The 22,114-nt window shown below is 50.3% G+C and overlaps 8 protein-coding genes across 8 annotated transcripts; 4 read left to right on the top strand and 4 right to left on the bottom strand.

Annotated features, from left to right (window-relative positions):
- Positions 1 to 57: 57 nt before the first annotated feature.
- Positions 58 to 1,025, bottom strand: P153DRAFT_302944 (LUC7-domain-containing protein; the record flags this gene model as incomplete). Its single annotated transcript, XM_033664480.1, has 3 exons — positions 58 to 552; positions 603 to 943; positions 995 to 1,025. The coding sequence occupies 3 exons, from the start codon at positions 1,023 to 1,025 to the stop codon at positions 58 to 60; spliced, it is 867 nt and encodes a 288-aa protein (XP_033518335.1).
- Positions 1,026 to 1,203: 178 nt separating this feature from the next.
- On the top strand, positions 1,204 to 3,026 carry P153DRAFT_351508 (GPI transamidase component GPI16 precursor; the record flags this gene model as incomplete). The annotated part of the gene is made up of 2 exons (XM_033666346.1): positions 1,204 to 1,582; positions 1,630 to 3,026. The coding sequence occupies exons 1-2, from the start codon at positions 1,228 to 1,230 to the stop codon at positions 3,024 to 3,026; spliced, it is 1,752 nt and encodes a 583-aa protein (XP_033518334.1). The 5' UTR covers positions 1,204 to 1,227.
- A 392-nt stretch (positions 3,027 to 3,418) lies between these two features.
- Positions 3,419 to 5,094, top strand: P153DRAFT_141451 (uncharacterized protein). Its single transcript, XM_033662110.1, has one exon. It carries the CDS (start codon positions 3,810 to 3,812, stop codon positions 4,671 to 4,673), a length of 864 nt encoding a protein of 287 aa, XP_033518333.1. The 5' UTR covers positions 3,419 to 3,809; the 3' UTR covers positions 4,674 to 5,094.
- A 1,008-nt stretch (positions 5,095 to 6,102) lies between these two features.
- P153DRAFT_371255 (FtsJ-domain-containing protein) lies at positions 6,103 to 7,426 on the bottom strand. The gene has a single exon (XM_033669226.1). The coding sequence runs from the start codon at positions 7,403 to 7,405 to the stop codon at positions 6,269 to 6,271; it is 1,137 nt and encodes a 378-aa protein (XP_033518332.1). The 5' UTR covers positions 7,406 to 7,426; the 3' UTR covers positions 6,103 to 6,268.
- Positions 7,427 to 7,593: 167 nt separating this feature from the next.
- On the top strand, positions 7,594 to 10,128 carry P153DRAFT_426801 (DEAD-domain-containing protein; the record flags this gene model as incomplete). The annotated part of the gene is made up of 2 exons (XM_033672623.1): positions 7,594 to 8,016; positions 8,149 to 10,128. The coding sequence occupies 2 exons, from the start codon at positions 7,594 to 7,596 to the stop codon at positions 10,126 to 10,128; spliced, it is 2,403 nt and encodes an 800-aa protein (XP_033518331.1).
- A 23-nt stretch (positions 10,129 to 10,151) lies between these two features.
- Positions 10,152 to 14,835, bottom strand: P153DRAFT_371254 (RNA binding effector protein-like protein Scp160). The gene is made up of 4 exons (XM_033669225.1): positions 14,783 to 14,835; positions 13,920 to 14,677; positions 10,801 to 13,871; positions 10,152 to 10,749 (listed from the first exon to the last, which is right to left on the bottom strand). The coding sequence occupies exons 2-4, from the start codon at positions 14,562 to 14,564 to the stop codon at positions 10,563 to 10,565; spliced, it is 3,903 nt and encodes a 1,300-aa protein (XP_033518329.1). The 5' UTR covers positions 14,565 to 14,677; positions 14,783 to 14,835; the 3' UTR covers positions 10,152 to 10,562.
- On the bottom strand, positions 10,190 to 10,515 carry P153DRAFT_141415 (uncharacterized protein). The gene has a single exon (XM_033662109.1). The coding sequence runs from the start codon at positions 10,425 to 10,427 to the stop codon at positions 10,251 to 10,253; it is 177 nt and encodes a 58-aa protein (XP_033518330.1). The 5' UTR covers positions 10,428 to 10,515; the 3' UTR covers positions 10,190 to 10,250.
- Positions 14,836 to 19,278: 4,443 nt separating the features above from the next.
- On the top strand, positions 19,279 to 21,381 carry P153DRAFT_379879 (uncharacterized protein; the record flags this gene model as incomplete). Its single annotated transcript, XM_033669888.1, has 4 exons — positions 19,279 to 19,368; positions 19,500 to 19,830; positions 19,883 to 20,500; positions 20,549 to 21,381. The coding sequence occupies 4 exons, from the start codon at positions 19,279 to 19,281 to the stop codon at positions 21,379 to 21,381; spliced, it is 1,872 nt and encodes a 623-aa protein (XP_033518328.1).
- Positions 21,382 to 22,114: the final 733 nt, after the last annotated feature.

Raw genomic sequence — 22,114 nt, 5'->3', positions numbered from 1 at the left:
AAGTGAACCTTTTGGGAATCGTCATAGACACACCTTGAACGCCAGACGCAAGAATGATCACCATCCACCTCTTCTGCCGCGGCCTCGTCGACCCCCTCGGCCACCGTATCCGCCGCCACCTCCATATCCTCCACCACCGCCCCATCCTCCGCCCTGCGAGCCGTTCATGTCGTTGTCGCCCCGCTGTGGGTACGCGTCGCGCGGCGGAGCTCGACCCTTGAGTTCCTTTTGCAGGGCTTCGTACGACTTGCGCATCTGGGCGTAGCCGAGGTGCATTTTCCCGTAGAAGTGGTCTGCTAGACGGCGATCATTGTCAAGACGACTGAGATACGCACCGCAAACATCGCAGACTTGGAGCTTTTGATGACCTGATGGTCCTCCCGTGTCTGACAAAGCCCTGAGCTCCCTCTCCCGCTCCTCCTTCTCAGCCTTCTTCATGCGGACTTTGGTGAACTCCTGAATGGCAAGGTTGACCATACCCTCCTGGCCCATGATCTCGACTTCGAGCATGCCGGCGTCGATAGACTTGGTCAGTTCGTTGATTGCTTTGAGCTGCGCAAGTGTTAGTATGGACTGTGAGTTGAATGCGCCGAGGCACTAACCAGGGCGTTCGTCTGCCTAATCTCCTCGGGTGTCTTCTCCAGCCGTCGCTGAGCCTGATCGATCTTGCGGTTGCAGCTGTCAATGTGGTGTTGCATGTCTCTCATGTAGTCGAACTCAAAGCTCCATCTGCGCTTCTGGTCGGCGTCGGCGTCCTGATATTCGGTCTTGAGGGCCTCGTTATGAACCTTTTGGCAGGGACCCAATTCGTTCTTCGTGTTGGTGAACAGGTCGTGGGGGCAGTTGCCCACCAGGTACGAGCGGCAGACCTTGGGGTCGGTGATGCTGAGCTGGGGCGCGCGCTGGTCGGATCCGCTCATGAGCTGCTCGCCCATGAGCTGCTCTGTGGGGAGTTAGTCGTCTGCTCAGGTCACGATAGTCTAGTATATAATACCAAGCAGTCTGCGCGTCTCTGCGGCGGCCATGATGTCTACTCTCACTGGGATGCTGCACGTTGAGTGGTGGAAGGGACGGCGTGGACAACAGACCTCCGAAGAAATCGCGACGCGATCGATGGACGAGCGCCAAGCGCCAATCACATGCACGGCGGCCTTCACTCTCCGCAACCTCCAGCGACGACACCCCCGCCACACATTCCTTTAGCGAAGAGGACGCTGCGATGCTGCGATGCTTTCTTTCTTGCCCGTCTTGTTGCTCAATGCCTTGATCGCCTGCGCCCTCGGGAGCTCCGACTACGACGAGAAGCTGCTCCTCCGGCCCCTTCCACAGGACACGCTCCTTGCCTCGTTCAACTTCCGCAGCAACGAGAGTGCCGCCGCCTTCGAGCAGCAGAACTTCCGCTTCTTCCCGCGCTCTCTGGGGCAGATCCTGCAGCATGCCCGCGCCAAAGAGCTGCATCTGAGGTTCAGCGTGGGGCGGTGGGATGCCGAGAACTGGGGCCAGCGCCCGTGGAATGGCGCGCGTGAAGGCGGCACCGGCGTCGAGCTGTGGGCGTGGGTCGAAGCAGACAACGAGGCAGAGTGTGTTCATCCCCACCAACGCGCCGCACACGTCTAACACACGTCAGAGCATTCGCACAATGGCTGACCCTCACGAATGCCCTTTCTGGCCTCTTCTGCGCCTCGCTGAACTTCATCGATGCGACCAAGACGATCCGGCCCGTCATGTCCTTCTCGCCCGAAGGTGACCACAGCAACTCGTCCAACCTGCATCTACTGCATGGCACGCTGCCCCACGAGGTCGTCTGCACGGAGAATCTGACGCCTTTTCTAAAGCTGCTCCCCTGCAAAGGCAAGGCGGGCATCTCAAGCCTGCTAGATGGACACAAGCTGTTCGACGCGTCGTTCCAGACCATGGCAATTGACGTGCGCCCAGTCTGTGAGGAGGGTGGCGCAAGCTGTTCTGTGGAGATGGAGCAAACTGTGGACATGGTCTTGGACATCGCCAGGTCGAAGCGTCCACGAGACAACCCGATACCCCGCCCCCTGCCTATCGAGCAGATCGAGTGCGACACGTCCAAGGGTTACAATGCACATGATACCTGCTACCCACTGAACAAGGGCACTGAGCCAGCCTGGACTCTGGAAGAGGTGTTTGGTAGGCCGCTGAAAGGTGGCTGTCCTCTGGTCGACGACGTTGGCGATGACGCGAACACTGTCTGCATCAATACCCCACCAGAGCGCACTCTACAAGTCAACACAACCGAGCAGTATTTCGAGACCAGACTGGTTTATGATACGCTCCGGTGCTACAAACTTCCCACTGGCGCAGATTTCGATCTCGTACTGCCAGAGCAGCAGATGAAGACTGGGTTGATACGCGCTGAACCCCCACTTTTCGCCGCTAGGTCCATCAACGGCCACGGACAGGAGCGAGGCAGTACGCAGGCAATCATCAGAAACCCATCCACCACCGAAGCAGTCGAGATCGTCTATCTAGAGTCCCTCCCCTGGTTCATGAAGCCCTACCTCCACACTCTGCGCGCCCGCATCGACACAACGCCCGAAAGTCCCATCAAAGAAACCTACTACCGCCCAGCCGTAGACCGACAGCGTGGAACACATCTCGAGCTGCGCCTTGTCATCCCACCAAGCTCCACCCTGACCCTAACATATGACTTCGAAAAGGCCATCCTCCGCTACACAGAGTATCCGCCTGATGCGAACCGTGGCTTCGACGTCGCGCCTGCTGTCATTCGTCTTCTCTCCCCACCACCAGGCGACAGGAAGGGCATCTATGTCCGCACCACTTCCCTGTTGCTGCCGCTTCCTACTCCCGACTTTAGCATGCCGTACAACGTCATCATCCTCACTAGCACTGTCATGGCGCTCGGGTTCGGCAACATATTCAATCTGCTTGTAAGACGTTTTGTCGGCGTCGACGAGGTGCCCATTGGCGCAGGTGGGCTGAAGGGGGTCTTGCAAGGGAAGCTTATGCGGCTGAAAACCGTGTTTGGAAAGACGTAGTCGTGTAGGTATATGTAAACAAACGATTTTTGGACATGCTTGCTTGATCCTTTTGCTTGACGCGTCGATGCATGCCTTCTTTTCTAGGCTGTGACTGACGTAGAAAGCGAGAACTATCTTCCTTAAAAGTTGGCCATGAAGAATGCGCGCGCTTGATGTTTCCTTCCTGTCAGTGGACTGTGTTTGTGTACGTGTGCTAGGGAAGGAAGCTCGACTCGACACATTTGGCAGGAACGAGCTTGTTTGTGGTCCTGCCTCGCTCTCCTCTCCTGTTCTGCCTCGTCTCGCCTCGCCTTCTCTCGCCTCCTACTGCATTCCTCCTCTCATCTCACCTTCTCTTCAGCTTTCTTCGTCGTCATCAATCATGTCCTTCGCCAGGGACCCAGTGCCAACCAGACGAGAGGCCGTACCAGTAGAACACAAGAACCTACTATTCGCCGACCGAGCCCATGTGCTTCTGTCCGTAATCGGAACTTCTGCTTTCCGACGTTCATACCAAAACTACAGGGAAGTTTTCCAGCACATTCGAGACCTGACAGCGTCGTACCGACCGGATAAATTCTGGTGGGGATGGGTCAGGTATATGAGTGAGTCGGACGTGCGCCGAAGCGTGTGTCGACATGCTGCAGTACTTGTGGTGGAAGGGTACGACTCGGTGCGGGTCGAGGATAAGTATGAGCTTCTTACTGATGGTATGTGTTTGTTTGGCGAGCTGTCTTGTCCGCTTTGCTCGGTGCTGACGATGGAGATGTTCTCGAGCACCTTGTCTCGTGTACACTTGATATGTTTGACCGTAAGAGCGACTACGATTGTACGGAAGATCTGTTCAACGTCGTGGTTTCGAAGATTCCGTTACGCATCAAGACACGGAGGTTTCGGGATGTAAGCACGGAGACGCTCGAGACTCGCGTCGCTGCTGCTTGTGTTAAGTCACTCATTACACAGGGCCTTGTCGGTATTCTTGGTACCAAGAGCCCTCGGGACTTAGATTTGCCAGCGATACAGTCCATACTTCCGCCAGCTACGCCTCACTCGTCGCTTCCACCGGCGCCTCAGCCTTTGCTTCTGCCAAAACAGCTCGCTCTTGACTCAGTGCGTGCAAGTCCGCTGTACAAGGAACTCGACCAACAGGTACAGGCCATGAAGCGTCAGATCGGGATGCTCTGCGCAGAGACAGAGGGGCTACGCAAGAGAAGCAAGACAGACCAGGGTTACCTTCAACTTCCGTTTGAGCAGAATCTCACACAACCTCAACAAGCAATAATGCCAATTACAACTCAGTCACGCCGTCTCCACGTCCACCTCCAAGTCCATCTCCCAGAAGATCTATCAGACCTTGATCGGGCGGGTTCCAGCGGCTCCAGTCCCCTCATACTACATACGGAGAGTGAGCGACCTGCAAGCCAGACGGTGGTTGCGTGGGCAGGCGGTCAGGTCGTCACCAAGCAGCAAGCGCAACAATATCTGAACGATCTGAAATGTCCATTATGCAACAATATATTCAAAACTCGAGGTGGTCTCATGGCACATGTCAAAGTCAAGGGAGATGCTAACCACTCCACACCCCTGGCTGTCACTTGGAAGGCCGCCCTTCAAGATGCCCTTGCACTACAAAAGCCCAGGACGAAGATGGGAGTCTCGAAATAGGCGGATATACAAGCTGCAGGTCTATAGTTGTAGAAAGTGTCGAATGTAACAGCATTTTCAATGTTGTTTGCATCATCGAGGTCTTGTTACAAGCAGTCGAGGCTAGGCTTGTTTGATAATATTCGCAGGTGATGTGAGACCTTCAACCAACACGGCTACTACCAAGAAACGTGCAGCTACATCTGTCGCCGTGCTTTGTAACATGTCCTCTCTACAAGAAACGAATACTATATACAGCCTCTTCTGCCATTTCTGGCGGAAAAACATGTAGGGGGGTTGATCTTCTCTATCGGAGGCAGCAATCTCGTTGCATGGAGTATGCATCTGTTGCAAGAACAGCGCGTGGTGGGCCGACTAACCATGTTACGTTGATGCCTGAGGCATTTCACAGGGCTTGGGCGATGTTGCGGTCAAATTTGTGACTTGATTTGCGGATGTGTGTGCTTCGTTATGGCATTTCGATAGTTCTTCGTAGAGTGTGTACAAGTCGTTCATCTATAGGCGGTGTATAGCAGTACCGTATTGAAACTTGCTAAAAGGTCTGAATGGCTTCGCGGTAACGTACGATCGAATGCCTACTACAACTTCAGGTACACAAACATGCATGTATGGATGGATATACACTATACGTCCCAACAAACTACAAACACCACTTCACCTTTTATATACCGCGTCACCACCACAGGATGCTACGTATGCAAACATTCCCATGCCTACTGCTCGATATGGACGCAACGGCTATATACGCACACCACCCCTCAGCCACTATAGCTCTCCCGTACCTTACGCTAACTTACTCGCCCTCCGGGTTACACGTCGACATCTCGCAACTAACGCGCGCGTGTGAACACATTAGGACTGTGGACTGGCGCGTTACACTCGCCGTCATCATAATCACACACATCGTGTTGATACTATGTGTCTACCTATCCACACAAAAACCCCCACCACCCAGTCCAAACACCCAAAGTCCACAAACGCATCCTCACAGCGATCAATCCTCCCATACCAAACCCAACAGCCAAGCATCCACACCACCCAACACACACCACACTCTCAACCTCACCATCCCATCCCACCGCCTAGACAACAAGATCAAGAACGTACGTCGCGCTGTTACACAAAGAATTGATGTGCTTGAAGCAGGTGTGGCGGCGGATATGGATGAGGTTGCGAGGCTGATTGCGGGGGGCGTGAGGGAGGCGGAGAGGTTGGCGAGGGTTTTGGATGTGGTGGAAAGGAATTTGGAGTGTTTGAGGGTTTGGGGCGGTGGGGATTTGGGGATGGGGGAGGAGTGGGGGACGTTTTGGGGGGGTGGTGGGGTGGGTGGGGAGGATGGGGAAGGGGACGAGGACGAGGAGGAGGGAGAGGGAGAAGAAAATAAGCAAATATTTATTGACGTTGAAGACTGTGGAAGGATCGTTGAGCAGTGGTTAGAAGATGTTAGTGGATGGAGAAATTGAATTATGTGAGAGGGAATTGACGGTAGAAGAGAAATGAGAAACTTTGGAAAGTCGCAAAACTTTGTGAGGAAACAAGTCATGAACAAGATACCATGACGTCTGAAATACTCATGTGGATTGCCAGCTATCTTCTCATCTCTGGGTCTTGGTCTTTCCATACGCTCCACCGGCTGTCTTTCGCATCTCCAGCGCACGCTTGTAAGGTGGTGCGGTTGGTGGCTGTACCGGGTCTAGACTGACCCTGTCGTTGGGCAAGTGATATGTGGCATCTGCATCATATGCTGAGAGGTCACCGCACGCCAGGAATGGTGGTATCCATCGTCTCCCCCCTTCTTCAACATCATCTTCATCTTCGCTTTCCGGCCCAAAATCCAGCACAATCGCGCCATCTTCCCTCACCGTCCGAGTGACTTTCTTCTCCGGCGACGGTTCATCCTCAGGAATTGGTATCTGTGTGCCTGCGCCTAGCGGTTTGTCGAGACTTGCTTTGAAACCCTTTGGTGGACAGAAACCCTCGCACACGACGAACGCTTCGATGCTGCTGGCGCGACTACTCCGCGGTTTGGCAACGCGCACCCTCTCGAAGACTATTTTGAGCTGGGCATAGAGTAAGTCGACGTCTTTTCCTCGGAAAATCTTAGCGACGAATTTTCCGCCTGGTTTGAGGACGCAGAGAGCGAGGTTGAGTGCGGCCCAGAGTAGCTGGCTTTGGACGTAGATGTCGAGATCATGCAGGCCAGTAACATCTGGAGCGCCATCTGAGATGACTAGATCTACAGGTGACGAAGCAGTCGTAGTTGTCGAGTCATAAGTATCTGGATCCAATGCCTTGAGCATAAGCGGAATGGTCGATGGATGTGTGATATCAGCTCGTAATGTTGTCACACCCTCCAGCGGGCTCATGGGCTGCAAGTCAATTGCGACGATCCTGACACCCTCCCTCGGTTTCAGCGGCTCCTTCACTGCCAGTGCCTTGGTTTCCTCTCTAACCAACTCTTTCTTATCCAGACCCAGTGCATATCTCCGCGTCGCCTCTTGCTTTTCTTGCAAACCTGTGCGCCCGAATTTCTCGCCCTTGATCAAAACTCGCGATAGCACTTGACTCCAGCTCCCTGGCGCAGCACAAAGATCCACAACGCGAGTGACTCCTTCAAAAAGGTTGAACTCTTCGTCTATTTGCAGGAGTTTGTAAGCAGATCGGGCACGCCACCCCTCCTCCTTGGCGAGCCGGTAATACGCATCTCTTTTGTCTTTGGAAGACTTCCCCATTTTTGCTTCTTCGAGAGACCGATGTTCAAGATGTTGTTTCCATGTGTGTGCCCCACCCGTAGTGTCAATTCACCAGGGCAAGTCTAGCCGAGAGGTCGGCGGCCGAAGTCCCGTTCGCCGACTTTCTTCAAAAAAATTCTAGAGCAGCACTCGAGCCCTCGGCACCACTCAATCACCTCGATACAGCCATGAAGCGCCCTCACAACGCTCCCAAAGCGGCGCATAAGACGCACAAGCGGCAGAAACTCGAAAAAGCGCCCCAACCACCCTCGAACAAACCCAAGCGCAAAGTTCAGCTCCACGAGCTAGGATGGAAGAACGTGTCAATGCCTGATCGCCTGGAAGACTTTGAAGGTTTCTATGGCCTTGAAGAGATTGACGATGTTGCTCTGGTCAAGGACGCGGCGACGGGACGTATCACGTTCGAGACTACGAAGACGGAGGAGGAAGTAGAGCAGGCGATTGAAGAGACAAGGCAATACTATGAGGACGAGGCTCAGCGGTTGGAGGACGTCACCTTCGGGGCAGAGCCTGCGGACGTAAGTGATGAAGAAGGAAAAGGAAAGGTTGATGACGATGAGTGGGAAGGGTTCAGCGACAAGGAAGTGCAGGTCAGCGCAAAGCCGGCGAAGAAAGCTAAGGCCGTTAAGCAAGATGCTATCCCTGCTGCTGATGGCATTGTGAAGCCTGTTAAGACGGCGGAGGAGAAAAGGAAGAGGGTGGAGGAAAAGAAGAAAAGGCAGCTAGAAGCTAGATTGAAGAAGCAGGAAGCCAAAGAAGCCGCAGAAATACTAGCAGCGAAAGAGAAGGACGAAGAGGTGGACGAAGAAGATAAGCCAGAGGTAGAGGAGGAAGAAGAAGAAGAAGGAGAAGAAGAAGTGGCAGAGGATGAGGATGAGGATGAGGCAGAGGATGCCGAGCAGCTCGACGAAACCGAGACACTCGGACAAGGCGCATTCGATATACTGGCCAACCAGCCCGACGATGACGACGAGGAGGTAGACGTTTCCGCTTGGAACGAATTGGACTTGTCTACTGCGATGTTGGACGCGTTGGCAAAGTTGAAGTTCGCCAACCCCACTGCCATCCAGGCGGCCACGATTCCTGAGATCATGGCGGGACGAGATGTAATCGGCAAAGCGTCAACAGGTTCAGGAAAGACTCTTGCGTTTGGTATACCAATAGTAGAGACGATTCTTGCTGCTCGATCAGCTTCGAAAGACTCGAAAGAAAGGGCTCCCACCGCCTTGATCATTGCGCCCACTCGTGAACTGGCGCATCAGATCACGGCGCATTTGACTGCGCTATGTGCTCAAGGAGACTTTGATTCCCCGCTCATTGCATCGATAACTGGTGGTCTTTCAGTGCAGAAGCAGCGCCGTCAGCTTGAAAAAGCAGACATCGTTGTGGGTACACCAGGACGATTGTGGGAGGTTATCAGCAGCGGTCAAGGACTTTTGGCAGCATTCAAAAAGATTCGTTTCCTGGTTGTGGACGAAGCAGATCGTCTGTTGAGCGAAGGACATTACAAAGAGTTGGGCGAGATCCTCAAGATCCTTGAGCAAGACGACAACATCCAAGGCGGCGCAACAGAAGCAAATGACGACGCAGAAATCGAACGCCAGACTCTCGTCTTCTCCGCAACTTTCCAGAAGAACCTCCAACAAAAGCTCGCTGGCAAGGCGACCAAAGGCGGTGGTGATCTGCTAAACAAGCAACAATCCATGGAATATCTCCTCAAGAAACTCAACTTCCGCGAAGAAAAGCCAAAGTTCATCGACGCCAACCCCGCCTCCCAAATGGCAAGTGGCCTCCGCGAAGGCCTCATCGAATGTGCCGGCACAGAGAAAGATCTCTACCTCTACTCCCTCCTGCTCTTCCACCCCAACAAGCGCGCCCTCATCTTCACAAACTCCATCTCCGCCGTCCGCCGCCTAACCCCCTACCTCGTAAACCTCAACCTCCCCGCCCTCCCCCTGCACTCCAACATGCCGCAAAAAGCGCGCCTCCGCTCCATCGAGCGCTTCAAAGAGCGCCCAGGCTCCATCCTCGTCGCCACCGACGTCGCCGCCCGCGGCCTCGACATCCCCGCCGTAGAACTAGTCGTCCACTACCACCTCCCGCGCGCCGCAGACACATACGTGCACCGCTCCGGCCGCACCGCGCGCGCCGACGCCTCCGGGTCCAGCATCCTGATCTGCGCGCCCGAAGAAGTCGCCGGCGTGCGCCGCCTCGTCGCAAAAGTCCACGCCCGCGCCGACGACGCGCCCAAGAACAAGAAAACTGCCTTCTACATACGTACCCTCGACATCGACCGCCGCATCGTCGCGCGCCTTAAGCCCCGCGCTACACTGTCTAAAACCCTCGCTGACGCTGTTATTGCAAAGGAGAAGGAGAACTCCAAAGATGATGTGCTGCGCCAGGGCGCGGAGGATCTGGGCATCGACTTCGACGACGAGGAGTTCCAGGAGGAAGCTAAGGGGAAGCGGGGCCGGGGTGCGGGGCGCAAGAAGAAGGAGCGCGAGGCGAGGGATATGTCGAAGGGTGAACTGGGCGTTCTGCGCGCGGAACTCAAGGGTTTGCTTACGGAGCGGATTAATACGGGGGTTAGTGCGAGGTATTTGACTAGTGGGGGTATTGATATTAATGCGCTGATGGCTGGAGAGGGTAATTTGGGGTTTTTGGGTACGGTGGATGGGCTGGGGTTCGATGATGGGACGTAGTCGTGTGTTGTATGTGCAACTCTTTTTTTTTTTTGCAGGAATGACACTTGAAGCATGATTTGTGATGATGACGATAGCTTGATCAACACGTATACAGGAGTCAAGAAGCATTAAAAGATGTCCTACATGAAAGCGAGATGAAAACCGTTTTTGTTCCATGCACTCAACTCAACCCAACCCAACCTATACATGCCTTTTGACCACCCCCCAAACCCCCCACAAAACATCAACCAAGAAAGAGAGTAGATCAGATCCCCACTCCCCCTACACCAAAAACAAAAAGTTCGTATAAAAAACATTCATCATTCGCTCAAAATATCAATCTACCCCCATTTTTGTGTTTCGTAAATATGCATACTCATTATAGTGATGACATGCAATCATACACATCTCTGCTCAGTGCGTGCGAGCACACATTCCAAAGCGTTTTGTTTTTACTGGCGGCCGTTTCCGCTCCGGGACACAATGTCCAAGATCATCTGGTGCGCCTGTTCGACGCCCTCCCTGCTGCCGACAATCTCAATAGCCTCGTTCTTTGCTTGGTCGCGGGGTACGTTGATCTTGGTAGAAGTCTTCTTGCGAAGATCGTTGATGGTGGAACCACCCGAACCGACGACGAGCCTAGTTTCTGTTAGCCTAGCATTTTGTGTGGTGAGGAGAAGTAAAGCTTACCTGTAGCTTCGCGGGTCGGGCAGGATGAGGTATCCAGTCGATGAAGGCTTTGAAGCAGCCTGGATGGCAGCCTCAAGCGTCTGGCGGGCCTTGGGCAGGCTATCGGGCGAACCACGGAGGACCCAAGGAATTGTGGCCGATGTATCAGTACCCTCTTCTGTGGCATTGTTGTCGACAATCTCCCACGAGTGCGCGTCAGCATCGTTGTCGGCATCGTCCGTGATCAAGGGCAGAGCGCCGTTAGCGCCCTTTCTTGCCTTTCCAGCCTCGGCCTGAGCAGGCTTCGCCGGGGGCTGCTGACCATCGTGATCAATGGTGATTTGGTGGTTGCTGCGCATGCGGCGGAAGAACTGGCCATTGTCTGAGATGACGTGGTGGAGGTAGCGAGGAACCTGAACAGTCTCGCCTTCCTGGCCCTTGACGAGCTCGAGGATGTGCTCCTTGGCCTTCTCGACCTGAGCCGGCTCACCGGTGATCTTGATCTGGCTACGAGCAGCGCCAGTAACGGTCTGCTTGGGAATATCTACCTGAACGTTGAACTGCGACTCAAGGGAGCGGCGGGTCTCGCCACCGCGACCAATGAGCAGACGGTGCTTGTCGGGAACAACCTCGAGGATCTCAGTTGTCTGGCTCTCGAGAGATGAAACCTGAGCTTTGATGGAAGCCAAGATCTTCTCCACAATGCTCTTCGGGCCTTCAACGCGAATGGAAGAGCCCTCGGACTCGGCCTTGGGGAAGCGCACCATACGGGCCAGGTCGCGAGAGTTGTCGGGCCCGCCGGCAGCAGTGACAATGGAGCGGATGTTTGATCCGCTGCCACCGATGAGAGTCCTGTGGTGCTTCCTCTCGACGTCAATTGTCTCAACGACGGTGTCATCGAAGACCTTGGCACGCTCTTGCAAGATCTTCTTGGCCTCCTCAACCTGCTTCTTGGTACCCTTGAGCTTGATATCAGCACGACCTGACCCATCAGCGCCTTCGCGGGCACCTGGGACATCAATCTGGCAGCCAGTGGCAAGGCGGAGGTTCTCCATCTCGCGGCCGCCGGATCCAATCAACTGAGGAACTTGGCTCTGAGCAACAGAGACAATGTCTGTGTGTGAGTTGTCCATAGTATACTGAAGGAGGTTGAGCAACTCATCACGAGCCTCGTCAGCGCCCTTCTTAGGACCTCGCACAATGACTTCATCTTGGTTTTGGCCACGGGAGTTTCGTCCCGACGCTGCTTGTGATGTCGCGTCGTCGTTCTCCTTTTGTCTCCGGGGGAAGTTGATGCGAACGTTGTAGCGGGTCTGCAGACGTTCAACCTGCTTGCCTGAAGCGCCAATGAGATCACGATGGTACTGCGGCTTGATCTTCAGCACGTGGGTCGCCTCATCATCGAATTTCTTAGCCATGTCAAGGATGTCTTTCTTGCACAACTGTGCCTTCGCTGATGGGCCCTTGAGTGTGACCTTGCCATCGTCGATCTGGACATCGACGTCGAACTTCTGGCGCAGGCGCTGGATGTTCTCACCTCCCTTGCCAACCAGATGACTAGCGTACTTCTGCGGGTAATCGAAAGTTGTAACATGGTTGCGCTCGAGCTCATCCTTCTCTGCCTGCTCAATGAAAGCAAGGATCTTGGCATTAAAGTCGTCCACAGCGTTCGCGGGTCCGCGAATGGCGAAGTTGTTGTTGGAACGGCTGTGAGCCTCTGGGCGTCGCTCGCCAAAGAGAGCTTGAACAGGAACCTGGTCGTTGGCAAGGTTCTGCTGCTCCTCGTTGATGTATTGCTCGATCTTGCGGTGGAGTTTGGGGTTGGACTCGAAACCGCGCGACTCAATCTCGGGCTGCTCGCTGGTGAGGCTCTGGATGAATTGCTGAGCTTGCTGCAGAGCTTGTTGATAGGCCTTGACCTCGGCGGCTGGAGGCGCACCACGTGGGATTGCATATTCGCCATAAGGTGTGCTACCCTCAAACACAAGAATGAGTTCTGGGGATTGCTCTACTTCCTCAGGGAATACTACGTGCACACCGGTATCCTGTCGGAGTTGCTTCGCGTTGCGCTTTTGCAGGAAGGAGTGGTAGAAGGGATCGACGTCCATAGTGGCGAACCGGCTGGGCGGGTGACCCTGGAAGACGCTCATGATATCGCCACGAGCCTTCATGCTGTTCTTGCCGTTTCGCGCGTAGATTTCCCACCCAGTCGGCCCATCGCGATCAGTAGGAGCGACGATGCTGGCTTCGTGCTGGCGCTCAAGTTCAGCCAATGCCTGGCGCTGGCGCAAGTAACGCGTCAGGTTGTGCGCATGAGCCTGGGAGTTGGGTCCTCGGTGCTCTCGGGCGCAGTCAGCGGTGGCCATGGTCATGCTAGCAGCGAGATCCTCGAGCTTGTTGATACCCTGCTCGATCTTGTTAGGTGGGCCAACAATGTACACAGTCTCGCTGTCGTCGGTGCTGGGAGGCAGGACAATACTGCAGCCGGTCTCCTCCAAGAAATCGTGCAGAGAGCCACCAGGGTGGTCGCCAACGATGAACTGGTGTCGGCCACGCTCAATGGATCGCTGCTCAACGGCGAGCTGTTGGCGGAGTTGCTGAACGCGACGCTCAAGCTGGGCCTGGACCTGCTGGGCAGCAACTCGCTCTCCAGAGATCTGGATGGGGAAGTTGGCTTGGGGTACGAAGACAGCCGGCTGGTTGCGACCAGTCTGTGGTGGGGCCTGAGTGCGCCAGGTGTAGTATTCGGGAATCTTGACGTCGACATCTTGGCCTTGGGTCAGGTTTCCGAGATGGACGTTGCGCGGCCCAGCAAGGAAGGGGTAGTACTCGGCGGCAATGTCCTTGAGACGCAAGTTGACAGTCGACGTGCGCTCGTTGACAATGGCCTCGATCTCGCGGCGAGCCATCTCGGCAGTCAACGCATTGCCCTCGATGTGAACGTCGACCATGGTATCCTCGTCCTCACCTGCCTCCGCCCTGGGGACCTGGATGCGAGCACCGGTGCGCTTGCTGATCTCCTGGATCTTGGAACCTTGACGGCCGATAATGTGAGCGCGAATGGAAGCGGGGACGGGTACATCGACAGATTGCTGTACAATGTCAGATACATGCCATCACAATTTGTGTAGAACACTCACCTTAGAGCCAACCTCGTTAGCAATGTCCTTGAGCGACTGGCGAACAGCCTCAACGGGACCAGTAGATTCGAAGACGATCATGCCACCCAGCTGCTTCATCTCGAGCTTGGCCTTGGATCGCCTGTTGATCTCGCGGATGATCTCGTTGATGGGCTTCTTCAGGTCTTTGCGAGGTGTGAGCTGGTTAGGGGAGAAGCGGATGTTCTGGTTGTACTGGCCAGGGATGGACATGGTGGGGAGCGCAGGTCCGGAAGCGGGGGTAGAGGCGTCGTTGCTGCCATTGACGCCGTTGGAGGTGACGGCAGCGGGCTTCTTGCCCCAGGTGGGTGCAGAGGCCTGGGCGCGAGGCTTAACGGGACCAAGAGCTGGGAAGGCATCCTCGGACGCAGTGTCCAAGGCGGACTTCGCAGGCTTCGGGGCAGGGGCAGCTGAGTCGTCTGCCTTTTGCTTGCCGGCAGCCTTCTCGCTCAGAGTCGCGGCAGGAGCATCGGAAGCGTCAGGGTTGGAGGCAGAGGGCGGGGGGTGTTTAACGTCCTCCTCGTCCACGACGTCCTCGACGGTGACATGGTGGTCGTGCTGCTCCATCAGCAGCTGCGCGGGGGTCGGCTCCTCGGCGGGAGTGCTAGCACCTGTTTCGGATGCCATTGTTTAGAATAAACCGTTTCGAGTTGACCAGAGTGTATTCGGTAGACGGTGGGTTGAGCGGGTTTAAGACGGAAAAGCCACTGCGAGGGTCGGGAGAGCTTTTATCGGTGATCTGTCAGGTGAAAGTGTCAGTAAAGCAAGGCGAAGCGCAGGGAGACTAGGCGAGAGAATTGTCGAGTGTCCCAGTACAATTTCTCGAGGGGAGTTGAAAATCAATGCTCACCAGAGACGAGACTCGGGGGCTGTAGCTCGGTACAACCAGTCGACAGCTACTCTGAATTAGTAGTGTTCTTAGCAGGTAAAGCCAGAGTCAAAACATACCTTCAAGAACAATTGTATGCAGGAACGACTGCCACAAGTGAGGATAACGTGCAAATGCGTTGGTTTACGAGGGATGGGGAGTTCGAAAGATGTGGCCAGCCGTCGTCGAACACCCTGGAAGCTACTGCACCCTGCGTCGACTTTCGCTCATCAAGTTAGCCGACCCACAACCCCGGCCTGCGCGAGCTACACCGTTCCACGATCTCTATCCCAATCACAATTCTTCCAATTCCACGATAGTTTCGAGATGCTCCATTGGCGAAACCAAGGCTTTTGCGAAAATTCGTACATGTCAATCTTTTTTGGTCAAGTAGATCCACGGTTCGCAGATAAAAATCATCAATCCCGAGGAGCTCTCCACCAGCGTGATTACATCGAACAAATTTCAAGCAAAAGTTCGAACAAGACTACCGCTGTTAGGATTCATACAAGGTAGGCTCTCAGTCAGTCGAGATACTTAAATCCAAACTGCAGTACAATCTCGTAACAGCTCAACGACTACGTGCAGAATTCGTGTTAGAACTGTACGTCTCGAGTATTGCCGGTATACGTCTAGCAAATCCTATATGACATTGGATTTTGTACCTTGGTTGCTTCATCTTCTCGAGGAAGAATGCAGCTTAATTGCAAACATTCAACTGTCTAAGAAGCAGGCCCACAGTAATAGTGTCTAGTGTTAGCAGCACGCAAAGGTTTATAATAAAGATGTCAAACGGAGTAGTTAAGTTTGATCACTTGGAAATCCAATCAACTCCATACTAAGGGCTTCTCACAAAATCACGCTCACGTTAATATGCTACAAAATATCCAAGTGCTCACTTCAAACGTTCAACACAGCTCCAGGGTTCGATCGAATCAGCCTTGCTGTGGCGCAGTCAGCTCCACAGCTTGGGGCTTCGTCATTGCCATCGCCCCCACTAGCTTACCTAGCCAAAGTCGGGGCGCGTGCGAGCTCCAGCCTCTCCGCATACCGCATAAACTGATGTAATTTTGCTAAGCTAGGCCTGATTAGGCAGAAGCTTAACACTAATTAGATAGCAGAACCTAAACTGCTAAGCAACGTTAATCTATTATTATATAGCTATATATATATATAAGCTAAATTTAGTACTGTTTAAATACTTCTTAATAATACTATATTAATTGTAAGCTCCTGCGTATATAGCTGTATCTTTAGCAACATTATAAGTATTTTTAGGTAGAATTTAAAGAAGTTAAGATAGTTTAAATTATAGTAACTACTACCTATCTAGGTATTAAGCTCTACTATTTTATTAACTATTCTATAAGGTTCTATAAGCTTAGCTAGTAGCTTAGCTAGTAAATATATTCTTATATCTATCCTATCTATCTTTATTATAATACTACGCTCTACTACTATCCTTATTATAGCTAAGGCTTTTAGGCAAGGTATAAACTATTATAAACTTATAGTAAAAAAATTACTATTAAGTTAGTTACCTTTTTAGTTAGGATATAGAGATTTAGAAGTTTTAATATAAGACTAAGTACTTTAGAGTTCTATTATAAGCCTTAGTACTAAAGTTAAAGTTTAGTAATCTTAAATAGCTATCTTAACTTTATCTATAATACTAATTAATACTTAACCTTACGCCTAAACTTAGCTTATATAAACTTAAACTTAGAGCTATTATCTATATAGTAGTAAAATAAGTTAGTAAAGCCTACGCCCCTAGTAAATTACTCTAAAGTAGTATAAATTTATACTAATTTAGCTAGATTTTTATATAGTTAAAAGCTTTAAAACCTTATAGTAACTCTATAAGTCTAACTAGCTCTAAGCCTTACTTTACCTTACCTACCCTACTAAGCTTACTTTTTAGTATTATATAACTCTAGTAGCTTAATAAGCTTAGCCTTCTATATTAGTAGGCCTTTTAAGCTGTATTATTTAAGGTTTTCTTATAAGTTTACTATAGTTTAAGTCTTTAGGTTTATTAGGTATTTTAGCCTTCTTATTATAAGCTTTCTTTTAGGCTGTATAATCTTATTAGTACTTTATAAACTTAACTTATATAGTATATACTAACTACCTTTACCTTTTAGAAACTCCTGTTTAACCTCCTTATTTAATATAAACTTACCCTTTATATTATTAGTATTTTACCTAGCTACTGCCTATAAGGTTTCTAGTACTATAAGCTTTACTAAATAATTATTTATTTTAGTCTACTAGCTATTAAAGCTTACCTACTTAAGATTCTTAATTTTAAGCTTATAATTATATAAGCTATTAATAGGTAATAAGATTTTATATTATTAAAATAATTATACTATAAGCTTAGGCTTAAGAGCCTTTTAAGCTTTACTAATAGTATATATAGTAAGCCTCTATTACTGTTAAGGAGGCTAGTCCTTAATTAACTTTATCTTACTAAGGCTTTTCTTAATAGTAGTAAGAGCTTCTATCTAATACTAAAGTACTACTTTAAAGGCTTAATTAACTACAGTATTAAGTAGCTATATAAGAAATATACAGCTAGAAGGAATAATAGTAAGTAATATCTAATTTTAGTAGAGTAAGTTAAGTACTTTATTAGTTTAATAGAAGCTTACCTAGTTTAATATAAGTAGGAAATTATACTTATTAGTAGACTAGAGGGGTATAAACTCTTCTTTTAACTAGCTTAGGAGACTTTCCTTATTATTATATACCTTATTATTAAACTCTACTATTACTATATTACTGTATATAAAATCTTTTTAACTTTTAAGGTCTCCTTTAGTAAAGCTATAAAAGATTATCTTTAGCTTTATAGGCTTAGAGCTATTAGTAAAGATATATAGTATTAATATAGCTTAGTACTTACTCTAGCCTAATTTAATACTATACTTAGAGACAGTATAATTACTAGTATAAGTATAAGTATAGCTCTCTAAATACTTAAATAGAATTAGAGTCTTATCTATATTTAGAATATACATAGCTAGGTACTAATTACTACCTATTTTAACCTATAAATACTGTTAAATAAACCTTAAGAATAAATTAATAATACTAACCTAATTCTTAGAAAGTTTTTAAGCTTAATTAGTAAGCCTTCTATAAAAGATACTTTATTATTTTTTAAAGCCTAAGAACTAACTAATAGTAAAGGAAAACTTAAGCTTAACCTTATATATCTTATAAAATAACTATTAGGCTATACGCTAGAACTAGCTACTAGAAATAAGTTAATTACTTAAATATTATTTAATAAAGCTCTAATACAACGCCTTCTCTAGGGCTAGCTAATATAAGCTAGAAATTAAAGATACTACCTAATAACTAGCCTATAGAGCTTATATAACAGTAGCTTATTAGTACTACTAATTACCTATTATCTAATATAGGATCCCTTAAATAGCCTTAATTTTATAATTATTTAATAGTTAGTAATTCTCCTTTAGTTAATATCTCTAGTGTATAATTAGTATAGGTAAGTTATTAATAATCTATATACTGTAATTATTAATTAATTTATATATACTAATCTTCTTTTCCTAAGACGCTGTTTTATACGCTTTTAATAGCTCTGTATACTAATTACTTCTTTTAGCTAGCGTCTTTATCTATAGCTCTGTCCTTCTCTGTTTTAGTAGAAACTTAATATTTAAATTTAACTTAGTTTTAAACTTATATTTTACTAATTTAGGTAGTATAGTTAAGGGCTTACTAGTAAAAAGATTCTTTAGGGTAATAAAGTACTGCTTATTTAGAGGATTAAATAATTATTACTATACTAGTAGAGTGTTATTAGGTAATACTTAGGACAGTATAGCTAATTTAATAGCTCTAATATAATACTAACCTTGTAATTTAAGGTCTTATATAGGTAGTAAACTACTGCTACTATTCTCTTAGTATATAGCTTCTCTGCTAGTATTAGTTTACTGCGTTAATAGAGGTAGTATTATAGGCAGTAGTAGTAGCAACGCTGTTAAGATATAATAATAAGTATTATTTTAATAATTTTTAGCCTAATTATAATAGATATTAAATAAAAGCAGCTCTCTACCCTTTAGAGGCATTGTAGATATTATAGTCTAATAAATTTATATAATAGGGGTATCTTAATAACGTTTTAAAGTTTAAAACTGCTGCTAAGCTATATTATGTTTATTTTAGGAGCAATTCCTTGCCATCTAATTGGCGTTGAGCTCCTGCCTGATCGGGCCTAGCTTAGCAAAATTACATCAGTTTATGCGGTACGACACCAAGTAGACGCAGTCTTGACCATACCTCTTCAACTGTTAAACACCACGACGTCTGAATTCACCTTCCCTTACCTCCGCTAATCTGAGTTTTACCCGTCTCCACCGATCCGGTACACGTACACCTCCAACACCTCCACATACCATACATCAACCGCCAACGAAGCAGGCAACCAACATGTTTCGTGCGCAGTCGAACATATTCGACGAGGTCGTAGTAAAGGCAACTGACGAGAACTTGACAAGTGAGAACTGGGAATACATACTTGTACGTTTGGATTTCCTCTACAGTGCCTCAGGCGCGAATGGGGCGCTCTGCAAGGTTGCAGGCCCCGACGGAGCTGTATTGTGGCTGCAAGACTCAACAACATCTGGCGTACACAACTAACAAGATTTCAGGATGTGTGCGACAAAGTCGGAGCCTCCGACAGCGGCGCGAAAGATGTTGTTTCTGCTATGATCAAGCGGTTAGCACACCGCAACGCGAACGTACAGCTATACACCCTCGAGCTCGCAAACGCCCTTTCCCAGAACTGCGGGATGCCCATGCACAAGGAGCTGGCGTCACGGAGCTTTACAGACGCGCTGTTGAGGCTAGCGAACGATAGGAATACGCATCAGCAAGTCAAGGCCAAGATCATCGAGCGCATGGCAGAGTGGGCAGACATGTTCTCCCGTGATCCGGACCTTGGCATTATGCAGGGCGCGTATATGAAGCTGAAGACACAGAGTGGGTTTTACAACAAGATCGGGCGTGGCGAGACAAGACTGACGTGACCTAGATCCCAACCTCCGAGCCCCGTCCAAACCACAGAAGACACAGATCTCCGATGTCGATCGTCAGAAGGAAGACGACGAACTTCAAATGGCCCTTGCCATGTCGATAAAAGAATCAAAGGGCGCAACTCCCGTCGCGGCCAAGTCCAATGCGCCACAAGACACGAGCGCCGGTTCCAGCTCGCAGCCTGCCCAGCCAACACCACCAGCACCGTCGGGCACAACTGCGGCGACCGTCTCGCGTGTCCGAGCCTTGTTCGACTTCCAACCATCTGAGCCTGGCGAGCTGCAGTTCCGGAAGGGCGACATTATTGCTGTGCTGGAATCAGTGTTCAAGGACTGGTGGAAGGGGTCGCTTCGTGGCCAAACGGGCATTTTCCCGCTGAACTACGTGGAGAAGCTTCAGGATCCGACACGTGAGGAGCTGGAGAAAGAAGCGCACATGGAGGCCGAGGTGTTTGCGCAGATACGGAATGTGGAGAAGTTACTCGCACTACTCAGTACGACCTCGCAGGGAGGCAACGACACACGAGACAACGAGGAGATTACAGAACTATACCACTCCACACTGGCCATCAGGCCAAAGTTGATTGAGCTCATTGGAAAGTACTCACAGAAGAAGGGTATGTTTGCTGCACCATATGTTGAAGTGTGGCGCTGACACAAACTAGACGACTTTACGCAGCTGAATGAGAAGTTCATCAAGGCTCGCCGCGATTACGAGTCCATGCTCGAGGCATCTATGTCACAGCCTCCACAACCTGCGTATGGTGGCCGCCCGTACGGTGGCTACAATGCACCACCTCCAAGTAACTATGCGGGATATCCGCCGACTTCTGCACCTCCTCAGCAGGATCCAAATCGCTTTGGATATGGCGGTGGAGCGCCTCCTCAAGGGCCTCCTGGCAACTACCCACCTGCAGGCTCGAATCCTGCTTTCTTTATGGTACCACCTGGTGACCACCGGCCCCAACAACAAACACCAAAACCAGCTCCAGCTTCAGATCCCTACGCCCCTCCCATAGGCAGAGTGCCCGTGGGGCGACCACAAAACTTTCCGCCTCAAGAACTAACCACGCCGCATTACGACTCGCCTGTAGACAACCGGCAGTCTTTTGTGCCCCCGAACCAAGCTCAGGACGGTCCTTCGGCGCCTCAGGGTTACGGATATCCGCCACCATCACAACAACTCGGAGGCTATCCTCCACAGACAAGCGCGCCCCAAGGACCTCCACAAGGGCCATCACAATCAATCCAAAACCCCTATGAACATGTTTCATCCCCACCTCCTCAACAACAACCTCCCCACGAACAGGATCCTTATGCCCAACCACCCCCTCAAGCAGCTTACGGATACCCACCACAACAGCCCGGACATGCTCCGCCTGCCCCGCCCGCTGCAACATCCAGTTCTCCCCCTCCAACACAAGAATACCTCGCGTATCGTCCTGGACAGGCACCGAGTGCGCCTCCTGTCGGTGGCGACGAGGGCTTCTACCGATGATGGGCTAGCGTGAGGCGGATTCCCTTGTCATGTACATAAAGCGCAATATCAGGACGATGTTCTACGAGTGATCCGGCAGGAGATCAGCAAGGTGTACGGCGTTGGTCTTTGTCTACTATTGCCGGCTTCGATGGGCTTCTTACGTAACAAAAAAACAGATGTCTACTTGCGTGTCGTTCCCTGATGTTTGAAGTCTATTGAGCAATGACGTGAGTGTTTCGTGTGGTTATTTTCGTCTCACTTCGTTGTTTTCTGCGTTTGGCGTCGCGGATGACAAAGAGTTCTTTGTCTGGGATGAATGCGTATATGTGGTTTGGTCGGCTGATGGGGGGAAGGGGGTGCGCGGCTCTGCGGTCGGACTGGGCTTGTGGAATGCGGAGGATTGGGTGCTTGGGAATGGGGATGGGGATGGAAATGGGAGTGAGGAATTAAGAGGGAGACTCGAGGACGATATAAAGAAGAGGTATGTTTTGTCTCTCGAGTCATTTCTTCGAGTGCGAAAGCTTTTCACCTTCATTTCCAGATTGAGTTGTGTCTAAGGGACTCGTCAATACACCCACTTTTTCCATCCAGCGATAAAACGAACAACCCCACTACGACTACGACTCCAACTCCACCAACAACAAAAGCAGCCATGGCCCGCCACCCACCCATCACCACCACCACCATCCTCCTCATCCTCACCACCCTCCTCCTCACCCCACCCACCAACAGCGCCCCCTCCCCCATCCCC

The sequence above is a fragment of the Dothidotthia symphoricarpi genome, assembly GCF_010015815.1.
Source record: "Dothidotthia symphoricarpi CBS 119687 unplaced genomic scaffold P153scaffold_25, whole genome shotgun sequence".
Classification (NCBI taxonomy): domain Eukaryota; kingdom Fungi; phylum Ascomycota; class Dothideomycetes; order Pleosporales; family Dothidotthiaceae; genus Dothidotthia; species Dothidotthia symphoricarpi.
This window is presented reverse-complemented; position numbering and strand designations above follow the sequence as displayed.

What these genes read in the sequence shown, in the direction of transcription:
- P153DRAFT_141415 (XM_033662109.1), bottom strand. Translation starts at nt 10,427, where the DNA reads ATGTTTTTTATACGAACTTTTTGTTTTTGGTGTAGGGGGAGTGGGGAT.
- P153DRAFT_371255 (XM_033669226.1), bottom strand. Translation starts at nt 7,405, where the DNA reads ATGGGGAAGTCTTCCAAAGACAAAAGAGATGCGTATTACCGGCTCGCC.
- P153DRAFT_141451 (XM_033662110.1), top strand. Translation starts at nt 3,810, where the DNA reads ATGTTTGACCGTAAGAGCGACTACGATTGTACGGAAGATCTGTTCAAC.
- P153DRAFT_371254 (XM_033669225.1), bottom strand. Translation starts at nt 14,564, where the DNA reads ATGGCATCCGAAACAGGTGCTAGCACTCCCGCCGAGGAGCCGACCCCC. An exon ending in CTAACGAGGTTGGCTCTAAG is followed by an intron (nt 13,872 to 13,919) that starts GTGAGTGTTCTA and finishes GACATTGTACAG; the next exon opens with CAATCTGTCGATGTACCCGT. An exon ending in CCCGACCCGCGAAGCTACAG is followed by an intron (nt 10,750 to 10,800) that starts GTAAGCTTTACT and finishes AACAGAAACTAG; the next exon opens with GCTCGTCGTCGGTTCGGGTG.